The sequence below is a fragment of the Oreochromis aureus genome, linkage group 20 (genome assembly GCF_013358895.1).
Source record: "Oreochromis aureus strain Israel breed Guangdong linkage group 20, ZZ_aureus, whole genome shotgun sequence".
Taxonomy (NCBI): domain Eukaryota; kingdom Metazoa; phylum Chordata; class Actinopteri; order Cichliformes; family Cichlidae; genus Oreochromis; species Oreochromis aureus.
The window spans coordinates 18512977-18529704 of NC_052961.1; the positions used below are offsets into that span (position 1 = coordinate 18512977).

At 40.2% G+C, this 16728-nt stretch overlaps 1 protein-coding gene across 2 annotated transcripts; it reads left to right on the top strand.

The window, feature by feature from the left end:
• The first annotated feature begins 1039 nt into the window (after positions 1-1039).
• Positions 1040-7909, top strand: kcna2b (potassium voltage-gated channel, shaker-related subfamily, member 2b). Of its 2 annotated transcripts, XM_039604984.1 has the most exons (3): positions 1040-1289; positions 2058-2208; positions 2934-7909. In XM_039604984.1, exon 3 carries the CDS (start codon positions 3038-3040, stop codon positions 4529-4531), a length of 1494 nt encoding a protein of 497 aa, XP_039460918.1. In that variant the 5' UTR covers positions 1040-1289; positions 2058-2208; positions 2934-3037; the 3' UTR covers positions 4532-7909. The 2 variants fall into 2 exon arrangements, with proteins under 2 accessions (XP_039460918.1, XP_039460919.1); XM_039604985.1 differs by having other exon boundaries at positions 1040-2204.
• The last annotated feature ends 8819 nt before the right edge of the window (positions 7910-16728 follow it).

Genomic DNA, 16728 nt, shown 5'->3' on the forward strand with positions numbered 1-16728 from the left:
ACTTTCTCAGACATGTTCTATGTAAGTGATTTCTCGATTGTGCAGGTCTGGCAGTAATCAGGCCTAGGTATGGCTAGTGAATTTGGACTCGACTTTTCAACAAATGAGCTTAATCACAGTTGATGCATGATTTAACGAGGTGGGCAATTACTATTTCAAATAGGGCCAGTCAGGTTTGGATAGGTTTTTTCCTTAATAAATAGAATAATTTAAAAAAAAAAAACGCAATCTTTTAAAGAGTAATCTTTCTCTAATCTTAGCTTTTTTTTTCTTGCTCTTGAACATCTAAGTGTGTCAATACACACACAAAAAAAGAAAAAGCAATCAGGACAGGGGTGTTTCTATGTCATACATATAAAGCTGAACCTGTCCTTGGGTGGTATAGCAAATAGCAGAGCAACAGGAACACAAAGAGACTTTTAGGACATTCCATATGTATTCCCCTGTGGATTTGCGAACCATCTTTTATGTGCAATTCCTGTTCTCTGTCTGGAGTCAGATCTGGGTTTCCACCTGGCCCACTTTCAAGTCAAGTAGAAGGAAAGCTAAGAAAGACTGTCAGGAGTAAATTGAACTCTAAAATCACTTTGAACGGCTCAGGAGGAGGGATTTTGTTGTTTTCAGCACAAGCTGTTTAAACGTGTATACACTTTTTTTTGTATTTCCCCCTACAATTCTCCCTCACTGTTGTTCACGGTGTTTGGATTCTTTATTTTGTGCCTCTCTTTAGCCCAGATCTAATTTGCCATGTGGACATGTAGTGTGTTGCATCAGAAACACAACAGAAGCCAAGTTATTAACAACATTTTATCGCTCACATTTTTTTTCGGGACATTCTCTGCCTCTAAGTTTTTTTCTTCTTCCCCTTAATCTCTACTGAGCAGCGCATGTTTTGCTTAGAAATGCTTCCACTCTTTAGTGGGCGATGCTTCCTCTTTAATGTGGAAGAGTGAGGACAGGAGTGTCGGGGGGGGGGGGGAGCGCAAAGGGATGGGGCGAGGCGCACAAGAAGCTTTTAGTATGCGCTGCAATGCCTAACTGCAGCCCACGCATCTCAACTATGGTGAATTATGGTGAAATATGAGAAACACGGGAAGAGCCGGCAGCTCAAAAACAGTTAGACGTGATGAGATGACACAGCCGCTGGACTGATTAGTCAAATAGGGGAAGAAGGGCAAATGTGAAGAAATAGACGAACGACCTCAAGACACCTTTTGAGAAGAGAAAAACTGGATTTAACAAAAAAAATAATAGGCTACATGCGTCTGCACAACAACAAGACAATCGCGGTGAATTCCTGCATGCCATTAGCCTATCTGAAATAATGCTGCCTGCATTCGGACAGATAATGCTATGCTGCTTTGTTTAGTGCATGGAGTCTGTTGTGGATTTCCATGATCCACACAGGATAGGGCTGCAAATGGCTTGAGCATGTCTGGCACCTGCCCCTCCAAACTAACTCGCGCTTGCAGTCAACTACAACATTTCCATTTAATGTCTGAAAATGCATGAACTTGGCTGCTTGGACTCAAATTTATTAGCAATAGTTTATTTCGCCATCAGAGGATTGGTTTAATCCATGGAATGAGTTGTGAACGCATTCTGTTTCTTAGTAATGTGCATCACTGGTGTAGTCATATGGATATTCCCCATCCGAAAAAAAGGACGGTGATATTTACGTTGATGTTAATTAAAGTAACAATTTTTTAAACAACTTAGGAATCAAACAGGTGATTCCGCGTTATTTATTAAATCTGCTGAAGCGTCGGTGCCTTTCACAGTATCTTTTCTTCAGTAAGTCTACTGATGCCAGGCAACAAGGCTGTCTTTGTTTTTGTTTCGGGCGACGGCATAGTGTCATGTTAAATTTAACTGATGTCAGGATTTTAAATGTGTTTAAGCGCAAACCACTTGCCCCCACCGTCGTCCCCGACCAGCTTCAGCCTGTAGCGTAGCTGCACCTCGGCATGTGCCCGCTGGTCACTGAAGCGATGGAGGTAACTCCTGCATCCTCACACCTTGTCCCCTCTCCCATTCCCATTGCCGCCTTGCTGCAGCGCCAGAGCTTCGGATGATATATGAGTGACAGGAAGGAGCTGCTTGGACCGAGGGGAGTGACTCAGGACCGGGCACTGCTGGACTGCTTAAGATTTACCAGCAGAGGACATACTGTAAACAAGCCCCATACGTGCCTGTGAAAAGCAGTAGGTAGGGGATTTTGATTTATTTATTTTTTCAGACAGTGCTTATTTTAAAAATCAAAAGTTGAAAAAAGTTTTTTTTTAGTTTTTTTTTTTATCTTGTGCACGACCGTTGCTTTTGTGCAACTGCTAATGAACTGAACAGATGTGAAGTGTGTTATGTCAACCACTTGAATTGACAAATCTCCCAAAATCTTCTCTACTGAAAAAACTACGAATTTTATTAATTTATGTAAGATTTTTTTTTTTCAGCATTGGTAGGGAATGCTGGTAACACCACATATATAGAGGAAACTCATCTCAAAGACTGTAGAGCACTGAGCTCATAATCAGATTTGTTGGTTGTAATTGCACCCTGTGAGAGTGGATACTGTATTACTGGCCTGCATATTGATCCTGCAGTGTGCTCATATGAGGGAGAACTCATAACCTAATACACAGACACAATGGAGCCAGTGCTCACAAATGGTTCTGCCCCCACCAACTTGTTATTTTCAAATGCTCTGCTTTCAAGGCCTTGAAATAACATTTCTGGGAAATAATAGCAGCTGAAATCAGTGAAAAATGTTTGGTTTAAAAGTTGACGAAATGAGTGGATCATAAATGTTCGCCAGTGAATACAAGTCTGAATTATCAGTTTAAAGTCCCATAAAAAGTAAAACGTGAAGCATGTGCTGATCACATTAATATTAAAGCCTACCTCTGCTTTCTGTCCTGTCCTGTTCCTTTTAGCAGGCAAATCTGCCTGACTGTACAAGTGTGTGGAGCCTTTACCTACTTGTGGCCCAACGTGGCCCCGCCCGGTCTGAAAGCTGCAGGTCCCATCTTCTTCCATCATGACGGTCGCTACCAGCGACCCTGCGGATGAAGCAGCAGCACATCCAGGTCAGCCCCATGACCATTACGACTCGGATCCAGATCATGAATGCTGCGAGAGGGTTGTCATTAACATCTCAGGCTTGCGCTTTGAGACACAGCTGAAGACACTTTCCCAGTTTCCAGAGACACTGCTAGGTGATCCTAAAAAAAGGATGAGGTATTTTGATCCCCTCCGGAATGAATACTTCTTTGATCGGAATCGACCAAGTTTTGACGCTATTCTGTATTATTACCAGTCTGGAGGGAGACTGCGCCGACCTGTTAACGTGACTCTTGACATTTTTTCTGAGGAGATCCGGTTTTATGAATTGGGTGAAGAGGCTATGGAAATCTTCAGGGAGGATGAAGGTTTTATAAGGGAAGAGGAGCGGCCTCTGCCAGAAAATGAGTTCCAGAGACAAGTGTGGCTTCTGTTTGAATATCCAGAGAGCTCAGGACCAGCTCGCATCATTGCCATAATCTCTGTCATGGTGATTCTTATCTCTATTGTCAGTTTCTGTCTGGAGACACTGCCACTTAATCGAAATGAAGATGAGATGTATAACTCACTCCAGTCCACATACAATAACACCTCTCCATCTGCAAGCTTTTATTTTACAGATCCTTTCTTTATTGTTGAGACGCTTTGCATCATCTGGTTCTCTTTTGAGTTCCTAGTTAGGTTCTTCGCCTGTCCCAGCAAAACTGGATTTTTTGGCAACATCATGAACATCATTGATATTGTGGCAATCATCCCGTACTTCATCACCCTCGGCACAGAACTAGCAGAGCGGCCAGAGGACGGCCAGGCAGGCCAGCAAGCTATGTCTTTGGCTATTCTCCGTGTCATCCGTCTAGTTAGGGTGTTTCGTATCTTCAAACTCTCACGTCATTCCAAGGGACTCCAGATCTTAGGACAGACACTGAAGGCCAGCATGCGTGAGCTGGGCCTCCTCATCTTCTTCCTGTTCATTGGCGTCATCCTCTTCTCTAGTGCGGTCTACTTTGCAGAAGCAGACGAGCCAGTTTCTCAGTTCAGCAGCATCCCCGAGGCCTTTTGGTGGGCAGTGGTTTCCATGACAACCGTAGGCTACGGAGACATGGTCCCAACAACTATTGGGGGGAAGATTGTGGGGTCTCTCTGTGCAATTGCCGGTGTGCTGACTATTGCCCTGCCTGTACCTGTCATTGTATCAAATTTCAACTACTTCTACCACAGAGAGACAGAAGGTGAGGAGCAGGCACAGTATCTGAATATCCCAAGTGTGCCTAAAGCCAGCTCAGCTGACGATCTGAAGAAGAGCGGTCGGAGCGGCAGCGGATCCACTCTCAGTAAGTCTGACTATGTGGAAATCCAAGAGGCAGTGAACCACAGTATGGAGGACTTCAGATCAGAGGCCAGGAAAACAGGAAACTGCACCCTGGCCAACACTAACTATGTAAACATCACTAAGATACGTACAGATGTATAACGCGAGCTCGGATGATTTACTTCTGCTGGGATCTACAATAACTGTAGTGGGAAGCTAAAGGTCCGCGTACTGATAAATGTATGGGGCCCAGTATAGGAGTACAGAGCAGATCAGTGAGATTAACTTGGAGAAAGGGTCAGCAGAGAAGACCACATCCTCTCCCATATCATGTTCATACTATAGAACTGTCAGCGGTCGTATTCAGGACATTGTTAGTGTTTGCATGGAGTTAGTCTTACCTGTGAAAGTAGTTATCCTGCCTCCAACAGTAGCAAAATTGTAGCCTAACCATAGTAATCAATAATAACAATATAAAGGGACCACTATTTTTTTTTTATCTTCTTTCTCTAATTGCTGCACAAAGGATGCATGATAACAATATTTCAACAATATTACAGATGTGTCATAACTTATAAACCTATTAAAACAGGCCATTCGATCAGCATTCAAGGGCAGCTTTAATCTGCTGCTCTAACTACGAAGGTCCAAATACAGAGAACGATCATTTCAACAAGATCACAGCTGTTCTCTCAAGGGAACACCGAATTAAGAAACAAAGAACGAGAGTGCAGCACCAATATGCTTGTGGCCGTGTGCGCTAGTATTCATTCCCTTGCTACATCTTGTCTAGTACAAGCTAGCAGAGACAAGTAGATACCAACAGATAGCCTAAATGAGTGCTTTGCTGTAATTCTGTTATAGCACACCACATTCTTTTCCTGCCATTTCTTCTTGATGAAGTTCAAAATGATTTACAATGTCTATGCAGGGTGCATGACTCTTTCCACTCGTAAGCCTTTTCTTGCCTCTAGTTAGTGCAGATAAGCAGGTGAACAGCAGAACACTGAACAGAGTGATTGTCTTAATGTATTCTACTAATGAGTGTTTTTTAAGTAATATAATTAATTTATGATCAGCGTGGTCTTATTACATATATTTTCATGGTCTTAATGTTGAATGAAATACTCTTTTGAGTGAGAGTTTCCAGCCTCTTTGCTGTAACTTTAGAGACGTCTTTTAGACACGCAGTTAAACGTGTTCAGCTTGACACCACTGCCCAAAATAAACGTTGCTGTTCTTGACTTCAAAGCATTCCATGTGTGTAGGAATAGATACAATGATTTTGTGGGCAAGTTGCTGACATTCTGTTGCATATATCAACACAGCTTAGGGCTCATGAACAACTAAAATGTATATATGTCATTTTTAAGCTTCAGCTTTAGTGCCAGCATTACTGCAAGTCTGCTTACGACATCTTTAGCGGTTAGCTGTTAAAACAGAGTAATCTGACCTAATCAAGCTGCTTCATAGTGTTAGCCTTTAACGGCCTCCATCCTCTAAGGAAGACATCAAAAGGGAACATTTGTTTTCCTCTGAATGTTGAAAAAAACAAAAATGTTTTTCTTTTGTTATGTGTCACCACCTGCTAAATTGTATCTTGGTTTGTAAAAGACATCAATTTTGTTTTGTTAATTTTGTGTACATTATTTCTTTCCTTTTCTGGACCCGATTTCAGAAATCATTCCACTGGCCCAACATATTTAACTAACCAAAACTTATGCGATTCTGATTTTGCAAAGCTGCATGTCCTCAAAAGTAATCATTGTTGCATGCATTAATATAAATAATATTTGACAATGAAGAAAGAAAACTTACTTAATTACATACATGGACAGTTCTAAGCTAGAAAGGGGAGTGTGTTCATGTGGTGACTTATTAGCTACCTCCAGTGTAGGAGATCAAAAGGATAACAAAATCCTGAGCTCTTCGCTTTTCTATTTGTTATAGTCTGTTGCAGTTACAACTTAGTATCTATGTGTCATGAAAGCACACCATCTGCTGCCAGCTCAGTGGATGCACTGAGATTCATAGCTGATCAGTCAGAGTTTTTGCTCACCCAAGTGTATTTGTAATGCTCCAAGGCTCTGTCTAAGTGCTGCCATCTCTAACATATAGGTCCATCAACCTTGGTGTGTAATATTTTCTGGGTGAGAGAGCTTATGAGAGAGAAATAGACTCGGACACAAAGGGACTGTGAGAGAAACTGAGAGCTTTCAGAAACACACATGCTGACGTCACTGTGGTAGCAGTTCTCAAATGCTGCTCTCCTTGTTTCCAGGCTAGAATGACAATGGTGCTCAGTGTTAGCCGAGTGTTTACAGCCTATGTACTGTATATATTAAACACATGCACATAGTATATTAAACAAAGAAAACTGAAAGGAAACACTCCGTTGTGATGATGTCCACAAGTACGTGTGGACCTGTGAGATAAGTTACAGTATCTGCAAAGGCAAGTTACTGGGAACTGAAGACTTAAAATAGAAGGAAGTAGAGCAAAGTCGGTAAAGGGAAGTATGATCATTCAAGTAAGACAACACTGCCGCAATTTTCTCCCTTGTATTTTTCTTATGTGTATTTGCATTACTATGAGCTGCTCCTGTGTATAGGAACACCTACTTATATATGTCACTTTAAGCTTAGGCTGGACTGCTGTCTTTGCTGCTCTTCTTAGCAAGCATACAACACCTGAAATGACACTCTGTCAAGATAACACACTCTCAGAGAAACCAACAGCATGGCACATCAGGATCTAAGTCATGGATAGCACGTCTTTGCTGTACTGCACAACACGAACGGACTTATACACAGACACCCATTCATACAAACACTGGGCATTGTAAAACATACAGACAGTGTACACAGATGCTTATCCGTGAGAGGTAATCTTATGGACACGTCTGGCAGACTTCACTGCCACAATGGACTTAAACCTGCCGATTATGGGGTTTACACAACTGTAGCCATGTAAATGTATCTAAGAGTTAGAGCTGCTTTAATGATGTCGTCAAGCACCTAATGCTTTAAAACCAGACTCTGCCATGTATTGGTTCCTGCGTAATAGAAAATCCATGAAACTAATTTGCTTTGTCAGAAGTGATTAAGTCCTATTGTTTTTCACTCTGTTTTTATATTTGTATGTCATAATTAGCTGCCTTTGAGCCTCAGAAGTGGATGGACTGAGGTTTGATGCAAACACGTGCAGACCTTGGTCAAATAAATTCTGTCTCAGTACAAAGAAAACCACTCACTCTGCTCTATCTTCTTCAAATGTTTGACAGGCAAAAACGTGTGAATGAAATATAAGATAATCCTCAGCTCATTGACTGTATTGTTGTCTATACTTACAGCTGTCTATGCTCACTATATGTACAAGGATTGTTTTATCTGCTATTGTATGCAAAAGAAGGAACCAAGAATCAAGCTGTATATTATTACACCCAAAGAAATATGGATTTGAATGTCTGCAATGTCCTTAACATGTCCTATGAACATAAACTAAAAACAGAAAATATCTATTCAGAGATACTTTCATTATTTAAAATAAATGTATATTATGAAGTTATTATGAATTATACTGGTCTCATTGATAATATCAAGAAGACTATATTTATGCAAACATGCAGCTAAGGTTGTGTTTTTCTCATGTGGATTCACACCATGGTGTCCTATAACCAATTGTCGCAGAAATTATACTGAAATCAGCTGTGACATAATTTTGTATGAGAAAGAAAACAAAACAAAAATGAAAAAACTGTAACAGAGTGTATACATCGAGGGAACCACTACTGGAGCATCTGCTCTCATGTCCATTACATAAGGTGTATCAACCCTCACCACCTAAATGGCTTCGTGTCCCGCTTTTCTCCTTAAGTGAATCTTATGCTCTCTGTGGATTACTGAGAAAGCAAAGTGGCCTATTTATAAAACCAGCAAGGAGGGGAGTGAGAGAGAGAGAGCGAGAGAGAGAGAGAGCAAAAGGCCCTCGACTTGTAATTCATCAGAGAGTGGGACAAGTACAAACATTTCTCTGAATCAGTACCATTTAGCACTCCCCCTTGTACCTGGTTTGTTTCTCCTCACGTCGCCTTGCTCACTTTTGCTCTTATCACTGCTGCTTGAGTAAGTCTGCCTTCCCCTCTCTATTATTTGCCCCTCTCGACTTTCATTTCCTGCACATTTTCCTCGTGAGTTCATCTCTCTCTCTCTCTCCAGTGCTCTAAACACTAAATGATGCACAGTGGATGATTTGATCCCCCCTCCCAGACATATATCAGCATAATTTTTCCTCTAGACGTCTCAGTAGGCTGAGTTCTGGAAAGTCAGCTAAGGACAGCAGTGAGAGGAGGTAACTGATGGTGTTTTCCCGTTGATTGTTATCTGATTGTTTTAAACAACATTTTTTTTATTGAAATTTACATCAACCCACCCATATAGCCAATATTCCAGTCATATTGCCCACTAGTGGTTCCTCCTGTCTTAGAATGCCTGCAGGGTTATTGTCTCTTGTGTTTAGTGACGCTTTGGGGCAATTTTAATTACTCTTGATTTAGTGGCCTTGAAAAATAGTGACATTCACTCACAATATGTTTTCTTATAGCTAGTCATTTTGATTGACATAAGTCCATTTGCTTTTATGCTGTATGAGGTAATATCTATTAGGCCAAGGGAAAATCTCTAATGTGCAGGAAATATTTCCCCAATGCAGTGTGAGCTGATTTACACCCGAACATGCAGCCCTCTTAATAGCCTGTCAACCCACACTTAGTTTATAGCGCACCTTGTTCCATAGGGGAAGCCTGAGTACATCTTTACATTCATGTGTGTGGAGGAGGGGAGTTTCCTTTTTCATCAATCCTGTAGGGATGGTGAAAGACCCCTTTATTTTTCTCCCATTTTAATAGCACTAGGTTTTGTTTTTTCTGTTCACAGGTTTATGATTTAAACAGCTAGAGGACTGTGTTATGTGTACACTCCATAATCATATTGGGTAAGGAAGACAAAGATAAATACATAAACCTACAAAAAGGTTAATTAATATGCCAGATATTAGGTGGTGGATGGCTGACAGCCTGTCTGTGCATTAGATGACCTGATGTTATTTATAGCTTTGACATAAAATCTGTAGCCAGCTTTCATGATATACCTTTGCTTCCAGTGACCTGCTAATCTTCAGTGTTGTCTTTAATTTTTGCAGCTGACTTGTTTTGACACCCGTTAATAAATCGATCCACATAACAGAGACACATGATGGCGGCGGAGCAAGGACTCAACTGCTGATGTTCTTAACTTTCCTGTGTCTTACTGTGCTCCATCTGTCTTTCATCTGTCCATCTGTAGTGTTGAATTCCTAGCGAAAAACTGCTCCACTACCTCTCCAACCAGAGCTTGATTATAAGGCACACCTACAGTCATTGTTTAGTTTATCTTCTTTTGATTAGGTGACGATTTGAGGTGTGTGGCAAATGTATTCCTGTGATTGGAATAACTGTTTTCTGTTGTAGCCTTATCCTGGTGTTTATAGACAGACACATACTCACAAACCTCATTACATTAATATTTTGTGTAATACCCCAGGTGGTAGTTTTGATCTTTCTTTCAGTTCTCCATCCAAATTTTTTCCAATAAATGTCCCCATCCCCACCCACACACCAATAAAACACAAGCTAAGATATCTAAGACTAATTTAATCCGGGATACAAAACACTGATATGATAATCGAGCATTATGAAGCAGGGATAAAAGACATATTCACTCAGGGCTTCATGTTCCATTATGTCATATTTCCACATAATAGGAACACAGTGTCTCACTGTTACTACTTCAGACAACAAATTGATAAACGATAAATTTACACTTTCCCCCCTTTTCCCCCTCTTTCCTTTTTAACCTTGGTTGACTAATAGGACATGGCATCTGCAAATCCTGCTGTTTTCATGATTTCCTCAAGTGTGAAATGTGCAGGCAGTGAGATTGTTTCAAAGTTGGGACACACATAAACATTCTTGGGTTTGATACATAAACTGAACCTGACTGAAGTGCCTTTCCTTCATTAGCTTTGTGGCTTTCTATTAGTTGGATTGGCAGACTTGAGCGGGCTGCTTAACCTTATGCCTCCTTCATGCATTACTTTGATATGCCCCCTGGTGTCGACAAGGTGGCATGACAATGTTAACTGAACCAATATTTTATTTTATTTATTTGATGGAATAATTTTATTACTTTCTCTGTTTTAGGTTAATGCATAGAAGATAGACATTTTCCAAAACTAATGCGATCTTATGCAAAAAATAGGAGGTTGGACCAGCTTGTATCCCTTTTAAGAATGAAAAACACCAGCAGAGGAAAATAAGATCAGAAATACTACTACTGCTACTACTGCTACTACTACTACTACTACTACTACTACTACTACTACTAATAATAATAATAATAATAATAATAATAATAATAATAATAATGCAGTACCAAGAAACTAAGAAAATAGTCTTTTCTGATACATATACATTTTTTAGTACTTATATATGTAAATTTGAGAAATGTTTCTTGCTTTTTTGGTTTTGTGTATCTGCCAGTGAGTCGGGGGAGCAAATTATATCTACTTCCTCTTGTCCTCCACCCAGTCATTGCTCACATTTGAGATTCAACACAGTATTAGAGTCTTAATATATCCTACTTGCATTAATAATTCCTAAGCTCAACAATCATGCTCTGTCCCCTTTCTGGTCTTCTATTTCTTTCTTGTTCTTTTCTTTCTGTCTTTCTGCAGCTTTTTTCAGCCTTCTCACAGATTCAACTTTGTGTCAGTGAATACATTTTTTCTGTCTGTATCTTTTGTTCCATCCCACTCTTACAACACTGCAAACAGAAAATTTCAGATATGCATGTGTTGTCATGAGTAATTTGTCCAGGGCTTTAAAACCTCATCATTTCGTGATATAACACATTTTGAGATGAGTCTTTCTTATTCATCTCATGACAAATTCTTTTAATAACATCAGATACAACACTTACATGAAATCCTCTTTTTTCCTATGTTTTCCTATCACATCCCATTGTCTCACAAGTGTTGTCTTTGTAGTTGGCTTGTCCTGCTTTCTCTGAGTTATTTTTGTCACACGAATGAAAAGAGTTGATAGTAACAGCTTTGGGAGGGGAAAATAGAAGTGTGAATGAATGAGAGAAGCCCAGTAGCTCAGGCCTGCTGAGACATGTAGCACAGGATTCCCATAAGAAGAGAGCAATGCTCATGAGTATGAAGTGAGGTTGTTAAAACACGAACAAACAGACATATCCAGAAATAGCCCCATGATCGACAGGCAACCTGTCCAGGGGGTAACCTACATCTTTCTTTATGATAATTGGGATAGCCTCCATAGCCCCCATGTGGCTTTGAATTAAAAAAAAAAAAACAGTAAGAAAATGGACAGATGGATGTGTGCCTGTGTTGTCTGGATAGCAGTAAGAAAACTATGAGATACATGTTTATATGTTGGAGTAAGTCCAGTCTTAAAAAGGGTAGTGAGGTAAATTATACAGTGCTGAATGATGCAGCATAAATCTGAGGGCATATCCTAAGTATTTGCAAATGAATAGTAGGCTACATAACACTGAAATTAGGACAAGAGTACACTTAGTGAATAGTCAAAATGGATATCTGCTCTCTTCACTTCACATTTTAAAAAAAAATGTAGATGAGATCATTACATAACCTAAATGTGGCCAGTCTGCTAATCTAAGTCCATTTAGCAAAAAAATGCATAGGCCACTGACTCAAGAATGCCTATGGGAAAACAGACAGGGTTTATCTTTGGGAAAGGATCAGGAGAAGCTATTTTTGGCAACTTCAATGATGAATTGGGGGTTTTAATGTTTCTGTTTATGTTCATCATATTTGTTTCCTTAAATGTCCTTAAATTAACTGTGGTTTTCAATGATTTATGTCCAAAAGGGAGGTAGCCCAGCTCATTTTTATCAGTTTTCTTTATCACTTTAGGCTTCTGCACTGCTACTCTAGGTCTGGGAGCCATTGAGAAAAGATTACAAAGTCATTCAAAGTGGGGAAATTACAATAAAATAAAATCATACAATGTATTACAAACATACATTTTTATTCATAAATGACTCTTAAACAACTTTCCATTTCTTTTCTTAAATAAACAGATAAGAAACTAGTGTAGGGGAGAAGCAGACGGACACATGTATGGTGGGAAATGTGTTATCATCAAAATTTATGCTGTTGTGATCAAAATCACATGATCATGAATAAATATACTGTGTGGATGGTGTCATAACAGGTTAAACTGGTGTTATATACAATTAAATGCGTAGACTGTTGTTTCCAAAGAGCAGTCACACTAGTAGCCTACAGGGGGCAGCCTACATCCTTACAGGGATATCCTCCTCATGTGACTGTGTTGATCCCAGACAGTGGCTTCCCCTCCCCAGCCTGAGGCTGTGCGCTGGTCCAGAGGTCAGCCTGTGAAAGTATCTTTGCCAGCCACATCTATTTAAACACTCATGATTAGACATTAGGACTCAGCTCTGCAGTCAATATATCTTATTTAATCAGGAGGAGTATCTTTTTGACCTGAGTGGCTCATATAATATGCAAGATGGGTCTTCAGTGAATGTGCAGTAGAACTGTTTTCCAATGAAAAACCACATAAACCCAGGTGCTTCACATTAATCTGGGGTCTGCATCTGGAGCAGAATGTTCATTGGTTTAATTAGTAACACCTGCTTTATCCTTTTTATTGTCTAAATGGCTGCTCTGTAAAATGGGTTCCCAGCAAGTGCTGGAAATAAAAGGAAAGCAGAGTAAGTAAGTGGGAATTCCACCTTAAAGCATTACTCACATATTTAATTCAATTTCTGATTTATTTCATTTATTAAGTGCTATTTCACTACAACAATCCACTCAAGACACTTTCAACTGGCAGGTAGAGACCCCTGAAGAAATATGAATACTCACTGGCCACTTTTTTAGGTACAGCTTGCCAATACCAAGGTGCTGGAACCACTCCTCCTCACATCTGAAAGGTGCTCTATTTGGTGACTCTGGATGCCATCTAAGTACAGTGAACTCAGAGTCATGCTCAAAAAGCCAGTTTGAGATGATTTAAGCTTTGTTCATAGCATGTTATCTTGCTCGAGGCTTTGTTGTTTGAACAAAGCTGCTTGTACTAAGGAGCCCAAAGTCAGGGGCGGATCTACAGGGGTGGCATGGGGTGGCATGTGCCACCTAAAATAATGTCTTGCCACCCCTAGTGCTACCCTAGTTTTGCATATGACAATGTTGTTTATTAAAATAAGCTAGCATTAACACTTTGAGCCTAGCTACAATTAACATTCAATATAAATTCTACAACTTATATTTCAAGTTATGTAAATAATTCAGTGAACATGTTTGTGTTTTTTACTGTAAAAGCTGTAACTTAACCCAATAAATCAGGGGAAAAAAAGTTTTCAATTTTTGGTGAAAAGAGTTTCATGAAATTGCAGATTTCTGGCATTTTGTGTAACTTTAAGCAACAATTTAATTATTTCTGATAAAAAGGAGTGTATGTATTATATGTCACATGTGTATACTTACTGCATTTGGTGTATTTTAACTATCCATTCACTTCCACTTATCCTTTTCAGGGTCGCGGGGGGTGCTGGAGCCTATCCCAGTTGTCATGTACACCCTAGACAGGTGGCCAGTCTGCCGCAGGGCTAACACACAAAGACAGACAACCATTCGCACTCACATTCACACCTATGGGCACTTTAGATTGATCAGTTAACCTATCCCCACTAAGTGCATGTCTTTGGACTGTGGGAGGAACCCAGAGTAGCCGGGGAGACCCCATGCAAACACGGGGAGAACATGCAAACTCCACACAGACAGACCCCGGCCTGATGGTGGAATTGAACTCAGGACCTTCTTGCATATTACAGCATGTAACACCAGCATATGTGTAAAAACATGGCTTTGACTTTGCCACTAAATTTGATTTGCATGCCACCCTCATGCCAAAATTTCTAGAGAAATTTTCCTAGGGTGAAATCACCTGCCCAAAGTGTGACAAGAAAATATCCCACACACCATTATAACACCACTATCAGCCTGAACTGCAGATACAAGGCAGGTTGAATGTGTTCTTCCATGTTGTTTACACCAAATTCTGACTCTACCATCTCAAATCTGCCATATGAAATCTAAGGCAGAGATGGAGACTAATCAAATTAGGGAGCCTTTATCCAAGCTTTTACTGTCAATTTTTGGTGAGTCTGTGTGAATTATAGCATCAGTTTCCTCTCCCTAGCTCACAGGACTGGCAACAGGACTGGTGTTACCATTACCTTCCTATCAGCTTGGCGCAGTCTGTCCATTCTCCTCTGACCTCTGACGTCCACAAGGCACTTTTTGCCCAGAGAATTGTTGCTCACTGGATATTCTCTCACTTTTTTTCTTTTTTTTTTTACAAATACCTGCAAAACCTAAACCAGCAGATCAGCAGTTTCTAAAATACTCAGTCACATAAATTACCTTTCTTCCCTATTTTGATGCTCAACTTGAATTTGAGCAGTTCACCTTGACCATGTCTGCACACCTAAATGCATCAAGTTACTGTTGAACAGGTGTACAGATAAAGTGGCCAGGGAGTGTATGTGGTCGCCTATTATGGTATTACAGAAAAGACAACATGCAGTGGCTATGACAGCCTGAAGTTCCTGCTTAATGCTCCAAGAAACTGCTGCATGCCACATGTCTGTAAATGTTGGAGTTGTTTATCTGCAAATGTTATTATTTTATCCTAACCAACCCTGCACTGAGCTCCAGCAGGTTTCTGTGTTCCATCTCTGCCTGCTGCTTTTATGGTTGGTTTGGCTTCCCAAACCAACCATAAGTGATGCCTAAATTACTCAGACTCATACTGTTTCCTTCCTTACCTGCCGGGCCTGCCAGGCAAGAAAGGAAACAGTATGAGTCTGAGTAATTTAGGCATCATCCCGTTTAAGTGGTATGATCACCAGTCAGTGAACCTGTAAAATAACTTGTACTATTCTCAACAGTGCATTAATTACTGGCCTACCTATACAACATAATTTGAGTGATTTATCTTAAGATTGTGATAAATTTAGCACACTGCTTTTGTGGAGTAGCCTACAGTTTTTCAAATATTTCCCAAAAAATCGAATCCATTTTAAAAGCAATGTGTAACATATGACGACAAAATGAGAATCAGACTCCTCCTTCCTTCAGCAATGTAATTAGAAATGAAAATAGAAAGTTATCGTGATGTTGCAGCCAAGAGAGCATAAAACAGACGGGCAGAGGTTGGGGCTTTAATCTGCCTCACAGTCTCTCTCTCTCTCCCTCTCTCTCTCTCCCTCTCTCCTCCCCTTTTGAGATAAAGAGACAGATTTGGTTGGAGGACGAAGAAAAACAAGGATTTTTAGGGAATTGCCCAAATTAAACGGAATCATGCTGTTGTTATATCACTCTCGCATCTGGCCCCTGGGTAATTGGCCGGGGCACCTCGGCCGTACGTGCTGTCGGTGCGGTCAGCATGGGGGCTGACAGGAAGCGCATTGTGGTTTAAAGTAGATCCAGCTGACATTCATCATGCCATCGGCACTGCACGGCCCGGCGCATCAAACTTTCGCCGGAAGTTTACGCGATCGTCAAGGCAATCAAGGTAGGCAACTTCCCTAAAGTTGCACAGCTTCCTTTAGCTTACCAGCTGTTTCAGGGTGCAGTGCTGGGCGATGGTCCTCCTGCAAACGGGGAAAAAATGGTTGGCTTTTTATTTTATTGTGGTTAAGGAGGGAAACGGAACAAACTTTGAAAACAGTGGCTCACATTACGTCAAGACTGAGCGACTCACGTCCTATAATGTGACATAATACTTTATGCTATTTAGAGTGTTTTATTTTTGCAGCCATAGAGCTAAAAGCATGCTTCTTAAAAACAACAAGTAAGCAATAAGTTGAACTTGTAAATGAGTTAGACTGAAGCTGTGGAGCTCCATTTATTGGTGTATTGATGGACCCCACCACAAAATACTTATTACTCCTTTGCCAAGTAGTGTGAAGTACCCTATCGATACTGCTCATTTGAGTAATACAATTTAATTCATCTTGTATTAATAATTTTATTAATTATCAATATTCTATTGATGTGTAGCTCCCCATATTTAGCATCTGTTTTTGAAATTTGCAACTAGTAGCTAAAACTAAAGCCATGAGCTCTGCACAGGTGTCCTTAGCACTTTCTTCTGAATGCCACAATGATATTATTTACTCTATTAATCAGAATCAGAATCAACATACTTTATTAATCCCTGAGGAAATTATGTGGAATTATGT